We start from the raw sequence: 14544 nt of genomic DNA on the forward strand, positions 1-14544 counted from the left end.
AAACCAAAAAACTTTGATTTTTTTTTTTTAATTGATGTTTAGTTTTATACATTTTCTACATTTTAATGTTTTCTTTATTTATTTAAGACTGAAGTGAGCGATTCAGAATTTTTGTTTTGCCAACCACGTGACCTTCCTACTCTGACGGAGCGTCAGCTGTATGCGTGCGCGTGCGCGTGAGGTTGTACGTGTGTTTATTTATTTCTGAGCCAAGCGTTTCGTCTTTCAACCGGTGTAGGGATTAAAACAGCGTCGATCCAGAATGATCTGAAGTAAGAGAAGGTAAATGTGCTGTAATATCTGTGTAAAGGACATGTGTTATGTTAAAACTTACGAATCAAGGTCGTCCTATATCGCCGCTACATGATTAACGTTAGCCGCCTTCCCTTGCAGACAGACAAAACAAAGCAGTTACTTTTTCATTAAATGTATTTTTTTCTGTTCGGCATTTCGTCTCATTTGTGTTTTGTATGGACTGTAGATCGTTCTAGGCCCGATGAAGGTTTCGATGAAGGCTTGTTCAAGATTTCAAGGCTTTAGCGGAAACCGCTAGCGAACCTAAAGTACAAACTGTCTGGTAATAGTGTATTATTAATGAACTAATATAAAACTTAACACAGGAGAATTATAGTTTTAATGCAAGAAATGTGTGTGTCACTCAGTACTTAATGTCATTGGGCTTATTGCCTAATGCAGCTAAGAAGTGTGTCACTTTGTGTTAGGTAACAGAGTTGCGGGTCTTTACACTCTTGACGAGCCAAACACCACACTGATGCTTTGCTAACATAGATGATCCAGCCAGACAGTTAATGCTTTCTAACAGTGGAACACATAATTAAAGTCCAATAACGTTTAATGACCTATTATAAATACCAGATTCAAGCAGGTCACTAAGATTGTGATGACTTCTGAGCTTGATTTGAGCTTTTTCATGCACTTTTCTGGTCTTCTAATGAAAGACTTGAGCAATATAAATAGAACTGTTGAGATACTTTGAATAGTTTTTATTGATGTTTTGAATTAGTTTTCATTTTTATATTTTCCATTTTCTTTTGAATTCCATTTAAAGTTTTAGTAATTTTGTTGTGTTGTCATTGATTTTATTAGTCTTTGTTATGTGTCTAAGTATATTTTTGTAATATTTTTTCCCCCTTCCTCCATGGTTTTACTTTGTTAACCTTAATAATCCTATTTCAGAGGAAAGAAATGTCTCATCCAGAAATCGTCTCTGAAACAACCTTCTTTTTTGGTTGACTTTACTGAGCCTCATTTATCCAATTGGATAATATTGACAACACTGCAAAAAAAAAAAAAAAAAAAAAAGGCATTTCTTACTTAGTATTTTTTTTGTCTTGTTTCTAGTCAAAATATCAAACAATTCTCTAACTAAGATGCATTTACTAGATAAGCAAAATGACGGGGAAAAAACTAAATTAAGTGCATTTTGCTTAAAACAAATAAAATTATCTGCCAGTGGGGTAAGTAAAATATTCTTAAAACAAGAGCATTTTATTTACCCCGCTGGTAGATCATTTTTCTTATTTTTAGCAAAATGCACTTAATTTTACAAGACAAAAATACAAAGTAAGATTCTCTTGGTAATTTGTTACATGATGGAAGTAAAAAGGTTTGTGAACATGTTTATGTTTGATTTGATCTTTCTTTTTCTCGTCTGCGCAGGTCGAGAGGGGCTGGGATGGCGGTGTGTGCTCTAACTGTGCTTGACGGGCTCGGCGAGGACGCCACTGCTTTGGGCGGCGTGGTCGTCCTGTTCCTGGCCGTGGTTCTTGCCTGGCTGTCTACCCACGTGGCCGACCGTGGAGATCACATTCTGGGGACCATTCTCACCGTGGGCGCCCACGCCTCCCTCATCGGCCTCGGGGGTCACGACAGCTACGCGAGCCCCCCGCCCAGCTCAGAGCCCAGCGAGCAGCAGGACGAAGAGCCCGCGGAGGAAGAGAAGCAGGAAGAGGGAGAGGCCCGGCCGGATGGGGGAGAGGATGTGCCTGGAGAGGAGCTGCTGGATATTCAGGGTGGGAGAAAGAAAGTGAGCTATGTTGAGGGTGATGAAAGGGAAGAGGGGAAGGAGGAAGGGATGGAAGAGGAGGCAGAGGATGAGGCCGCCAGTATCACTGTGAGACTGAAGTTCCTGAATGACACGGAGGAGCTGGCAGTGCTCAGACCACAGGACACCGTTGGACTGCTGAAGAGGTGAGACAAACACACACTTGAGGCAGTGAAAAAAATTAAGTTAACTCTTATGTATGAATTGGAGAAATCAAAACAGTCTTTTTATAAAGTCTGATTTGAACTTAAGTCTGTTTTTAAACTTTAAACAGGAGAATTATTATATAATATAATGAAATTATAATAAATAAAGTCAGTACTCTGAAGGGTGTAGGTCATTACTGTGTCTTATGCATGAGAGAGTGTGTGTGTCAGTGTTATCAGTCTGACTTTTAGGATTCAAATTTGACCAATCCTCGTTTTTATGTAACTGGAAAAAAAAGTTATGATCAGTCTTTAAAAAAAATGAGATGACTAACCTTAAATCAGAATCAGAATGAGCTTTATTGCCAGGTATGTTTACACATACGAATTTGTTTTGGTGACACAAGCTTCACAGAGCAACAGAATGACAGTAACAAGACACAGATAATGAAAGGAATAATATACAGATATACAAAGTAGACAATTTTGTATGTACAGGTAAATTTTAAATGTAAATGAGTATGTGACCTTATAAAGCACATATTCTGCATGACCATATTCTACATCCCTATTCCTACCCAGTACCTAAATGTTACAACTACCTTATTAACTTTTAATAAGCAGCAAATTTGGAGTTTGAGGCAAAATGGTAAATGGTTCGTTAATGGCGAGAATCGGACCTTAAAGTGTGACCGTCTAAGCAGTTCATGCAGCCGACCACAGATCTAGGACTGAAAAAATAAAAAATAAAAATCAAATTACTAAAAGTACTTTTTCAGCCTTATTGTATTCAGTATATACCTTGATTTTTATATTTCTCTTCTAAAATTACATGAAGCCGTTATGTTAGTGACTGGATCTTATTTTTTTTACAAATAAAGTCAATAGGTTTTTTAAAATGTGTTTGAAATAAGTCTCTTATGCTCACCAAGGAATAGACAAATACAGTAAAATAGTAATATTTTGAAATGTCATAAAAATGTAAAATAACTGTTTCTGTTTTAATATATTTTAAATTTGTGCTAAATGTATTCCTGTGATGCAATGCTGAATTTTCAGCATCATTACTCCAGTCTTCAGCGTCACATGATCCTTCAGAAATCATTCTAATATGCCGATTTGATGCACAAGAAACACTTATTATCAGTGTTTAAAACAATTGTGCTGCTTAATATTTTGTGGGAACTATGATATATTTATTTCAAGCTTCTTTGATGAATAGAAAGTTCTAAGAACAGCATTAATTTGTAACATTGAAAATGACGTTTGATCTTACTGACCCCAAACTTTGATCGGTTACATTTGAACTATTCTTCATTTTATTTTTCAGAATGTTTTATACATTTATGTATTACATGTCGCACACAAATTGTTTTGCCATCCACATGACCACCTCACCTCACGATGACAGAGTCAGCTGTATCAACATTTTGCTACTGGAGTTTAAACCACATCAAAACATGAACGTCTCATTGCAATAACACTTACACGTCACGAGACAGGGTGAGACTGCAAAACTAAGCAATGTAATGGCCAAAAACAAATGCATAAAAAAATCCCTCCATTATTCGCTGTTACTTAATTGCGCATGCAACTCTCTATTGTTTGTTAATGATTTCTCTCTCTATCTCTCCATCAGTAAGTACTTCTCTGGCCGTGAACATCAGATTAAGCTCATCTACCAGGGTCAGCTGTTGCAGGACCCTCAGCGCTCTCTCCTGTCCCTCAACATCACCCACAACAGCGTCCTCCACTGTCACATCTCTCAAGCCCAGGCGCTGCATGAGGCGGCCGCAGAGGAGAGCCCTCGAACCGGGAGGGGCTCCATGCTCAGCGGGGGGCTGCGCTCGGCCGGCGTGGCTCTCAGCACAGGAAGCCTGGTGATCCCCGTGTTCGTGGTGCTGCTCGCCGTCGTCTGGTACTTCCGAATCAACTACCGCCAGCTGTTCACTGCCCCGGCCACCATCTCTTTGGTTGGGGTCACGGTCTTCTTCAGCTTCCTCATCTTTGGCATGCACAGTCGATGAGAAGACGGATGAAGAGAGGACTGATGACCAATCTTAGGGAAAAAGCAAAACGAAACGATAGGACGTGAAAATAATCAATCAGTGGTAGCCGAGAAAGTTCTCAGGGAGCCCTCGAGGGTTCTGGTGCCATTTAGACGACTGAAGTCATGCGTGTGATGAGATGTGTGCTAGTGCTTTCAGCTTCATTTGTGAGCAGCACAAAGTAACACTGCTATATAATTTAGCTTCTTGGAAAAAAATAGCTTTATAATTATTTAATCTCAGCCTAAAGTGTAGCTTCTCTGTGTAAAGTGAAGTCAGGACCCCACGTCTGGCTGGGCTTTTCATTTAGAGGAATCGCAATTTGTGTCAACTGATTGGTTTTTATCAGTTATGTGTCTCTACTTCATTGGTAATAGCACCACTATCTTCTGTAGTAGCCAGAAATGTCATATGTTCAGATCTCAGTACACAAATAACAGATGTGATGTGCTAGTTAGCGGATATTTTGAGACATCAGCTTACTCAAACTTGTTTTTGATGTTTGTGATTGAAGGATTTTTTTCTTTTGCCAGTGTCACTGAAATCTGTATTTATTTCACACTTATTTCTACTCAAGTCTGTTTTAGCATGTCTGCTGCTATTTACAGCTCATAGTTATCATTTAGGACATAAGAGTTTTATACATGATGAAAATTTTACATGCAAACATACTGGAGTATTCTAAAGAGACTGTAGAATACGCACTGCATTAATAGGCATTTCATATGTGACACCGATAACAAAGCAAACAATTTTTCTCCTGTGTAAAATCTGTATATAAGCAATGTATTTACTGTAGATAAATCAAAAGGGGCATAGAGGAGCCTTAAAGCTCTCAGACATGTTGGATGGTTCTTGTATGAATGGGTCACTTTTCTCAGTATTGTCAGCAATATCTGCATATGTTTTAGGGGAAAAGTAGTCTCATTCTTGCTATAACAGACAACTAGCACCTCTTTAAATAAAATGCTTTTTGGTTTTGCTTTGATGCAGTAATTCAGAATAAAATTGCTCATCTTTGAAATTTTCTTGTTCTTACACACGCGCACACACGTATTGAATATCTAAACAATATTGGAGCCAGTAACTTCCACTGTACGGAAAAAGTCATACATGCTTGGAAATTGAAATGAAATGAGGTTGAAATCATGACAGTTTTTGGGTGAGCTGTCCCTTTAAGAGTGGTTTAAGAATGAGTGCGAGAATATCGAATCCTGAGAAAAATTTATTTAGACTATTACAGAGTTACTACAGTCCATTGAGAGCCAGAGCAACAACTGAGCATCACAGAAGAAACATCCACCCACAGCAATGGTATATCCTAAGTACCATGCTTCTGTTTTTTTTTTTCTCTCTCCATCATGCAGACATTTCAATTCACACTCAGAGAAACTCTCAGGTCATTTAAACTTAAAGCAACAAAATTCACAAACGTCAGCTCAATGACAAAAAATTTTTTTTTTACTGAAAATACAATAAGGCGCCTATACGGGCTGGATTTTATCCATTTAAGTGCATCTTCAATTGCTATTTGCATTTGACTTTTTTTTTACCAAACATTTTATACAAAACAAGCTGACATCTAACATAGTAAGTGCTCTAAGGCTCACAAAACTCTTCAGCCTTTTAAACTTTGTAATCAGAGAAAATGCATACGTTACCGATCAAGGAGTCAAAAAGCCATGATTATAAAAAAAATTACAAACATTGACACTAAACTAAATAAATAGAGTATCAGACAAGAAATATTAGCCATGACAAACAAGAATATTAACTTCAAAAGAGACACAAAAGGCAAAAGATTGTGTATCCACAGATTTGGCAGAAAGCTGTCGGTAGCACTATGCAAGTCCATTATTTAGCAAGAGAGAGTATGAGTAGTAGCGCCGCTTGCAGAAAGCAGCTGAGAAGAGATCAACAGGTTGCAGTAACATTAGCAAGAAGATATGAAGGAAAGATACCCTTTAAAACCAGTAGAGGACATTGCACAGATTAACCTACAGTATAACAAGAGCCACCAGGGAATAAAATATTTGCAACATCCCATTCACATTCACCCCATGTCACATTTTCATGTCACTGTAAACCCAAATCTCATGTATACACACACAAGAGTATGCAATAACACAATGACAGTGAACTGCATAGTAAAATAAAAACAAATGCTTGCTCCAGCTCACATCCACATACAAAAACCACATTTAATCACAGAAACACTCACTTTTCACTGTGCAACACTGTGCCGTAACAAATGTACTCTCTTGTGCCCCAGACACAAATGTCTGAAATGGTCCCCAGATATTTTCTCTCTTACACACATTCAACAGTTTGTCTCATCTCGTTCATAAACCTTGAAATGGTGGAAACCAGAGATCACACAAGGACTCATCAAGTCACTCATGCACACAAGCTCTGTGTAACTGTGTTGCATGTTCCTCAGTTCAGGTCATCGTAGATGCTAGGAGCTGGGGGAATGGGCAGTTTTGGTCGCTTTTTCCGACTGGACAGGCCCAGTGCATTCTGGGAGCTGCTGCTCCCACTCCCGCTGCCTACTACTACTACTCTCTCTCGGTCTCCTCTCTCTCGTTCCTGCCCTTTGTCCCGCTCTCCTCCACCTCCAGTGGTAGTCAGAGTCAGTGTACTGGCCTTTTTCTTTTTCTTAGGTCTCTTAGATTCAGAGTTATTGGTGCCTGAGAACGAGACGGTGAATAAGTGGAAAAATACAAAGACAGAGCGTGTCGTTTTTAAAAGCGTTCATGAAAAACTCACTGGCTTTTGAAGATGCCGAGTCTGATGGTGAAATATCAGAGGAGCCGTCCCACTGGAGGCGAGACATGATCAGCTGGCCATCAGGGGCATCATAGCCATCGTTTTCCAGCATTGTTTCAGAGTCAGGTAGCATCGACCTATCAAACAGGAAGCAAGATATGACTACATAGAGACAAATGCTAAATAGAACCTCAGTTCAAAGAAACAATCAACAGATTTGAAAACAAATAGATATTTGCAGATGAGCTGCCATAGTTTCTTCCGTCACCCTTTATTTTACAGGTTAATATGACACATTGAATATTCAACAAGCATTATTAAAATCGTGAAGCTAAAGAACTTTTTTAAAACTTGCTCTGGATAAGAGTATCTGCAAAGTGCCTTAAATCTAAACGAGTCTACAAAAACTTGAAAAAAAGATATTAGTGTGAATTATGGAAATATTATGTTGAGTTAATAAATGAAAAGGACTAGAAAAATTGGGCTTCTTCATGAAAACAGAAAAAGCATGAGCAGGTCATCATTTACATTGAAAACTGTCACTAATAACACTAAAATGAGGTCTCTTTTGGTAACATTAGTTAATGTATTAGCTAACATGAACTAACAATGAGCAATACATTTTTTGACAGCATTTATTAACTTTAATTATAAATGCTTATAAATGTTAATATTAGTTCATAAAAATACAGTTGTTCTTTGTTTGTTCATGTTGGGGCTGGAATACATTATATAGCTTTTAATATCTGACCAAACATTTGCCGACATTTAAAATGGTTACAGAGAGAAACCAGGCATCATCCCCTTAAATCTGTTAAAGTTTAAAGGCATTCAGAACACCACAAACTTACACTGAAACGATTCTTTTTGCTAGGAGACACCTTTAAACGGAAAACAGTGTTTTCAAAAATTGGCTCAAGATGTCAAACATGTTTGATATCCGCCGACTGGATGGAATCATGAAACTAAGTCTGCACACAATACACGTGATTTTCTGTGAAATCTGTCAGCTTTTGACTAGCCAAAATCTGCAGACTGACTGAGGCTTTCTCCAAATAATGTTGGCTCTTCCAGACTGCAAATTGGGAAAAAAATCTGGGAAAACATTGTGTAGTGTATTCCAGCCTTTAGTTCACAATGCATTAACTAATGTTAACAATAGATGCAAATTTTGACTTAAATTAGTATTAGTAAATGCTGAAATGTACAACAACTAAGGTTAATAAATGCTTGTACAGTTCATTGCTAGTTTGTGAACAAATAAAACATCATTGTAAAAAAGAAAAATCACAGCGGACTAAGCTGTACACTGACTCCAGATGGTGTGCCTCAAGTCTCAATACTAGGACCTATTAGTTTTTCACCTTTATCTTTGGGCAGCTGCTACAAATTAACACAAGCTTGATGAAAAAGAGGTATATTATGAGAGAGAGAGATGAAAGGAGAAGAAAGCGGGTGGGTACACTAATTGTTTTCTGACAGGGAGAGGTCAGGGTTGGGAGAAGGGGTGAAACTCACGCGGACGGCCCAAGGAGGAAGACCCTGACTGCCCTCCTCTGTTCGTCCGTGTGCTGGGGACAGCGCTGGGACCTGCCAGGACACAACGTGGCATTACGCACTGCACCAGAGACAATGACGGGCAAGAGACTGGGTGAACACTACCAGCAGGATTGGAAAGGGGGCTCTAGGGTTAGATATTAGCATTTAGCATTTAGGGAAGGGGGTTTCAGTGCTGGCTGATGTTCAAGAAGTCTCTTGCTGCGTAAAACAGGCAGTGCTTTAAAACAACCCATGACTGTCCAATTGGGAAATGATGGTGCACTTTTATGTCCAATTCAGATGGAGACAGATTATTTCAATTAAACATTTTTAACAGAAGCGAGGCCAAATTAAATGACACAGGAAAGAAAACTGAAAAGTGAACACCAATCAAAGATATGGGGTTTATATGGAGTTGCCAGTTGTGTTCCGTAAAATCAGTCCCAACATAACATGATCATTTCCATTTACATGAATGAAAAAGATCATGCGTTCACACATCACATGCACAATCAATCTCTGGCTCTAAAGCAGCAGCACACACTAATACATACACATCCCCGACACTCGGAACAGTGAAAAACTACATCCCCTTGACTGTACCAGTTCACTGTACTTCTGATCACATAACAGACTTCATTAGAGCAATAGTTCACTCAAAAATGAGCATTTTAATCACTTATTTATCTTCATGCTGTCAAAGATATTATGTTAGTGATTTTGTAAACCAATTACAACAGTATACTCTTCTTTTTTGTTATGCAAATATGTTCATAAGTGCTGAACATTTCAAAAGATACAAACATTTCTACATCTAAATGTTCGATCAATGCAGGGTTACAAGTAGCCTTAACATAGAATAAAAAAAAAAAAAGATGTTTTGGCCAGGCATAAAATGTGCAAAGCCCTTAAATCTCCTAGACTGGTTTCACAGATGTTTTAGCCTTCAGTAAGTTTTTATTCTTCATAATATACGCCTGCTGTGGAAAAATACTTACTCTTTGCTGGCAGGAAAGACAACAAACTTGGTGACTTTCACAGTCAATAAGGTAATGGAAAGAAACTCTAAATGTCAGTGAGTGTACCACAGTGTGCAATTGTAAGAATAAATCACAGATGTTTATTTTTATGGTTTCCTGTTAGTTCACAAATATGGACTGAATTCTTACCGAGTACACATCTTCTTTGTGTGCTCTGATACGACCCCACATTGCTGAGGAAAGAGAGAGCCTGTTAGCAAGAGGTAAACTCCAGTGGGTGAGAGATTGTATAATGCCAATAATACTATTTAATGGCAAAACAGCTGAAATTAAACTAAAATGATTAACACTTATTTCACTCATTTACAAAAAATCCACCAAAAATATCTGAAATTTGATCTTGGTAGATTTTGTAACAGGAAAAAAAAAAAAAAAAGAGGAAAATACCACTTCTAATAATGGTCAAAATGACGCTAATAATTGCAGATGTTCAAAATATTAGCTGTCCCCTTTATTTGGTCTACTACAGTGAAATCGTTGACATTAATTTACCACTTGCATATGCATTTGCATATACGATCATTTGAGGTGGCATACACAAAAAATTTTATTCTAATGCTCCACTACATTCAAGTATTATTTTAGTTGGAAAGATCCATATTTTCCTATATAAAAGATTTTAATCTACCTGCATTTAAATCTGAAACATCACAATATGGTAGAAAAAACATCAAGAGTTTGGATAAGTAGAGAAGATAATATTTTGAATTCAATTAAGTTTTGAATAGCTTTTTTTTTTACTTTACAATGATAGGACAGATAAGATTTGACAGGAAGCAAAGTGGGAGAGAGAGGGGGTGCGGGGGGGTAAAGATTTATTTTTAGAAGGAAAAAAGAGAAAAAAAAAGTCATTTATGTTAAATAGTCTATATAATAATAAATAAAATGTGATTATATAAGAATATAATATACTCTTAATAATAAATATTCTTAATATAATAATATATTCTCTATGTAAGAACATAATCTTAATTTATAATAGTTCACCGTAGTCAGTATGGAGCGCAGCTCCTCAGGTCCCAAAGTCTCATAACTGATGCCAGAGCTGTAGTTATACTGCGAGAGTGAATGAGTGAGAGTGAAACAACAATCGCCGTAATACTACAGTAACAAATGCAACAGTGAAAGCAAGAACCAGTGTTATACACATTAAAATAATTAATCAACTCACCTTGTATAGGTCAGGATTGACATTACCGCTGAGCTCTCCTGCAGTGACAAAACACAAAAAGACTTACAACACATTCAGCCTTCTGTCTGTCATGCACTGCACTACCTTTAAACAACTCCTGAAAACTAGATTCAGTCAGAATAAAACCCACCATTCTTGTGCTTCAGGGATTTGGATCTCCTGGGAGAGTTTGGATTCTAAAACACACAGATTTATTTTAAATATGGTTTTCAATTCATTTTTATCATACTTGATAAAAGTGTTATACCTTTTCTGACTTTCTCTTCTTGGCTGTGAAAATAAGAGATTAAATGTTATCATTAATTATTAAAATCAGGCCTACGATAGATAAAAAAGTGCAATGCTTAGAGACAAATAGTGGTGTAGGAAGTAAGAGGAAAAGAGAAACAGACAGACTGGATCAGCTCACCTTTCTTTTCTGAACCATAGGACCAGTCATTGTCATTGATATCATCATTGTCTTCCTGATCGCTTTCTGACTTGCTTGTGTTGTTGCTGCTGGCTATCCTGTAGAAAGAGCAGAACAATCAATGCTTTGTAACATCACTAGAATTTTCCCTCAGGGATCAATAAAATCTCTCTACCTGGCAGAAAGTGCAATCTTTGGAAAATAATCTTTAGAAATGCATCACCCCCAACAAATTTTCCCACCAGTACATGGCAATAGAATAAAAACACTGAAGTACAACCCGAATTCCAGAAATGTTGGGACGTTTTTTTAAATTTGAATAAAATGAAAACTAAAAGACTTTCAAATCACATGAGCCAATATTTTATTCATAATAGAACATAGATAACATAATGCACAAAATGAGCTCATTTCAAATTTGATGCCTGCTACAGGTCTCAAAATAGTTGGGACAGGGGCATGTTTACCATGGTGTAGCATTTCCTCTTCTTTTCAAAACAGTTTGAAGACATCTGGGCATCGAGGTTATGAGTTTCTGGAGTTTTGGTGTTGGAATTTGGTCCCATTCTTGCCTGAAATAGGCTTCCAGCTGCTGAAGAGTTTGTGGTCGTCTTTGAAGTATTTTTCGTTTAATGATGCACCAAATGTTCTCTATAGGTGAAAGATCTGGACTGCAGGCAGGCCACTTCAGCACCCGGACTCTTCTACTATGAAGCCATGCTGTTGTAATAGCTGCAGTATGTGCTTTTGCATTGTCCTGCTGAAATACACGCCGTCCGGAGGGGAGCATATGTTGCTCTAAAACCTTTATATACCTTTCAGCATTCATAGTGCCTTCCAAAACATGCAAGCTGCCCATACCATGCCGATGAGTGGTGCAGTGTCGTCTGAGGGCCCGAAGACCACGGGCATCCAACAAAGGTCTTCGGCCTTGTCCCTTACGCACAGAGATTTCTCCAGTTTCTCTGAATCTTTTGATGATGTTATGCAGTGTAGATGATGAGATTTGCAAAACCTTTGCAATTTGACGTTGAGGAACATTGTTTCTAAAGTATTACACAATCTTTTTACGCACTCTTTCACAGATTGAAGAGCCTCTGCCCATCTTTACTTCTGAGAGGCTCCGCCTCTCTAAGACATCCCTTTTATTGCTAATCATGTTACAGACCTAATGTCAATTAACTTAACTAGTTGCTAGATGTTCTCCCAGCTGAAATTTTTCAAAATGTCTTGCTTTTTCAGCTCTTTGTTGCCCTCGTGCCAACTTTTTTTTGAGACTTTTAGCAGGCATCAAATTTTAAATGAGCTCATTTAGTGGATAAAAGTGTAAAATTTCTCCATTTAAACATTTGTTATGTTCTCTACGTTCTATTGTGAATAAAATATTGGCTCATGTGATTTGGAAGTCTTTTAGTTTTCATTTTATTCAAATTTAAAAAACATCCCAACATTTCCGGAATTCGGGTTGTAAAACAACAAAGTTCAGACATTATGGTTAATAAATCATTTTGCTCAACTACTGCTTTAAGCATTCCCTTCACCGAATAATAAGCTAAATGAGCTTTCAGCCCGCTGACCTGCGATTGGCTATTCGGCTGCTGTTGCGGCCCATGCCGAGACACTTCTCCAGATGAGGTGCAAAGCGAGAGGCCGCAATACTCCGGCTGCAGTTGGGACACACACACTCCTTAGTCTTCCACTGGTTGTACACCTGCCCAAAGATGTCCACACCAGGCTGGTCCACTATTTCTAAATCAGGGGGAACATAAAGCAGAGGTCACATTTTAAAAGCATGCAATCCAGGCTTTAGAAAAAAATGAATTAGTTTATTTTTATGACTGACTCACCGAAATCCTTCATACTTTCTTGGTCCGTTTCATCCAGGAAGAAATAGCCCTGTTTGACTGCCCTGTGCACCTCAAAGCACAGCCCTAAACAGGCATCTTCCACTAGGTCAGAGTAAACGTCATGAGCCAAGGCCTACAACAAAGACAGAGAAGTTAAATCATATCAGTTAAACTGATCATCACGTATATTATTTGTCTATGATACAGGCTAGTTTTTGGGCCTGGGATAATGGAGGCCCACCCATAAAAAATTTGTCCCAGACCCTGTGAATTTTAGTGATGAGCATGCATAACACAATTATTTCGTAAACAGATACATTTAGATGAACACAAAATTTACAAGAACAATAAAGCAGATATATACTCTTCTGTACATTTCATAAATTAAACTCCTTATCTGCAACCCTTTACCTCTAGCTTGGTGTTATCCAGGCCTGACAGAGACATATCCTCCATTTTCATTTGCAGCAACTATTGTAGAAGAGCTCTCATTGTCGACAATGCTGAAAGAGGCGGAAACACTAAAAAAACACAAATACAAACAAAGGCACATGATAGTATCTTCATCCCACTATCTAAAGATAAAAGTATGCCTTTTTAATAATAAAAAAAGAGACTCGGCATATCAAAATAATTAGTAAACAACTGAAAACTATTTAAATTTATAACCACATTTGTTCATATTGTGAATTATCAACTCAGTGTTTGTTTTTAAAACTCAAATGCATTTTCTAGGCTATATGGTGCATTTTATAAAATGCTTGTCATATTTATAAATGATTTATCATGTTGCAAGCAGATATGCAACGGGAATCCTGTGAACATGGGCGGGAAAAGCAATTATTCAGCAAAACAGCGGTCGCATAATATAAACGATTTATAACCAGTTTATATTTAAACCTAATAAAACTGTTGAATAGACATATACACGCTGTCATTGTAAACATAGTTGACAGGCACGACTGTGACACTGCCCTGTCTTCTCTATGATATAACTTTTCATATGCGCGGGTTTGGGAAACATTGTTACAAAAACCGCAGGAAAACATGTCACAAAGTAGTAACTGACGCCGCTCGCAGAAAAGCATTTTTTGTTGCGCTCTTGTTTAAATTGTATCTTTACTTACCGACACTGAACGGGCCGGGTCTTGTCATTCACGGACCCGCTGCTCTCTTGTTCAACGATCACACAGAACAAACATCCTCAAAACGAACGTACATGTGAAAATAACGAAAATATTATGTTACAAAAATGATTAGATGCCTGGCTGAATAAGTCGTTTGAGTACAGATGATGTTTGCAAATAAAACAACGCTGCCATTTTGGCTCCGGTTAGACATCACTAGCCTATTACCGATCTTGTGTGACACATCGATTGAGCTGCCTTGAATTCGCTCCAATCTCGTATAAACATAAATACACACACAAACACGTTCAGATATAAATATACGTACACACACATATGGCGACTCAGTCACATAAATAAGT

At 37.8% G+C, this 14544-nt stretch overlaps 2 protein-coding genes across 6 annotated transcripts; one reads left to right on the top strand and one right to left on the bottom strand.

Moving 5' to 3' along the window:
• Nucleotides 1-119: 119 nt before the first annotated feature.
• tmub2 (transmembrane and ubiquitin-like domain containing 2) lies at nucleotides 120-5283 on the top strand. 3 transcript variants are annotated; one of them, XM_058769053.1, is made up of 4 exons: nucleotides 148-282; nucleotides 482-577; nucleotides 1681-2211; nucleotides 3851-5283. In XM_058769053.1, the coding sequence occupies exons 3-4, from the start codon at nucleotides 1697-1699 to the stop codon at nucleotides 4236-4238; spliced, it is 903 nt and encodes a 300-aa protein (XP_058625036.1). In that variant the 5' UTR covers nucleotides 148-282; nucleotides 482-577; nucleotides 1681-1696; the 3' UTR covers nucleotides 4239-5283. The 3 variants fall into 3 exon arrangements, with proteins under 3 accessions (XP_058625035.1, XP_058625034.1, XP_058625036.1); XM_058769052.1 differs by lacking the exon at nucleotides 482-577 and having other exon boundaries at nucleotides 120-272; XM_058769051.1 differs by lacking the exon at nucleotides 482-577 and having other exon boundaries at nucleotides 128-282.
• Nucleotides 5284-5466: 183 nt separating this feature from the next.
• atxn7l3a (ataxin 7 like 3a) lies at nucleotides 5467-14425 on the bottom strand. Of its 3 annotated transcripts, none has more exons than XM_058769036.1 (13): nucleotides 14183-14425; nucleotides 13467-13558; nucleotides 13056-13188; nucleotides 12786-12957; nucleotides 11209-11306; nucleotides 11047-11069; nucleotides 10930-10975; nucleotides 10779-10816; nucleotides 10595-10663; nucleotides 9737-9780; nucleotides 8547-8618; nucleotides 7029-7165; nucleotides 5467-6949 (listed from the first exon to the last, which is right to left on the bottom strand). In XM_058769036.1, exons 2-13 carry the CDS (start codon nucleotides 13515-13517, stop codon nucleotides 6696-6698), a joined length of 1137 nt encoding a protein of 378 aa, XP_058625019.1. In that variant the 5' UTR covers nucleotides 13518-13558; nucleotides 14183-14425; the 3' UTR covers nucleotides 5467-6695. The 3 variants fall into 3 exon arrangements, with proteins under 3 accessions (XP_058625019.1, XP_058625018.1, XP_058625020.1); XM_058769035.1 differs by having other exon boundaries at nucleotides 13467-13576; nucleotides 14183-14424; XM_058769037.1 differs by lacking the exon at nucleotides 8547-8618 and having other exon boundaries at nucleotides 13467-13576.
• Nucleotides 14426-14544: the final 119 nt, after the last annotated feature.

Source organism: Onychostoma macrolepis, chromosome 03 (assembly GCF_012432095.1).
Source record: "Onychostoma macrolepis isolate SWU-2019 chromosome 03, ASM1243209v1, whole genome shotgun sequence".
NCBI classification, from domain to species: domain Eukaryota; kingdom Metazoa; phylum Chordata; class Actinopteri; order Cypriniformes; family Cyprinidae; genus Onychostoma; species Onychostoma macrolepis.

Excerpts from the sequence above, each read along its gene's own strand:
- tmub2 (XM_058769052.1), top strand. The coding sequence starts at position 1,697 with ATGGCGGTGTGTGCTCTAACTGTGCTTGACGGGCTCGGCGAGGACGCC. Across the intron at positions 2,212-3,850 it reads ACCGTTGGACTGCTGAAGAG|TAAGTACTTCTCTGGCCGTG; the intron begins GTGAGACAAACA and ends TCTCTCCATCAG.
- atxn7l3a (XM_058769036.1), bottom strand. The coding sequence starts at position 13,517 with ATGAAAATGGAGGATATGTCTCTGTCAGGCCTGGATAACACCAAGCTA. Across the intron at positions 11,070-11,208 it reads CTATGGTTCAGAAAAGAAAG|CCAAGAAGAGAAAGTCAGAA; the intron begins GTGAGCTGATCC and ends TTATTTTCACAG. Across the intron at positions 10,664-10,778 it reads TCAATCCTGACCTATACAAG|TATAACTACAGCTCTGGCAT; the intron begins GTGAGTTGATTA and ends TCACTCTCGCAG.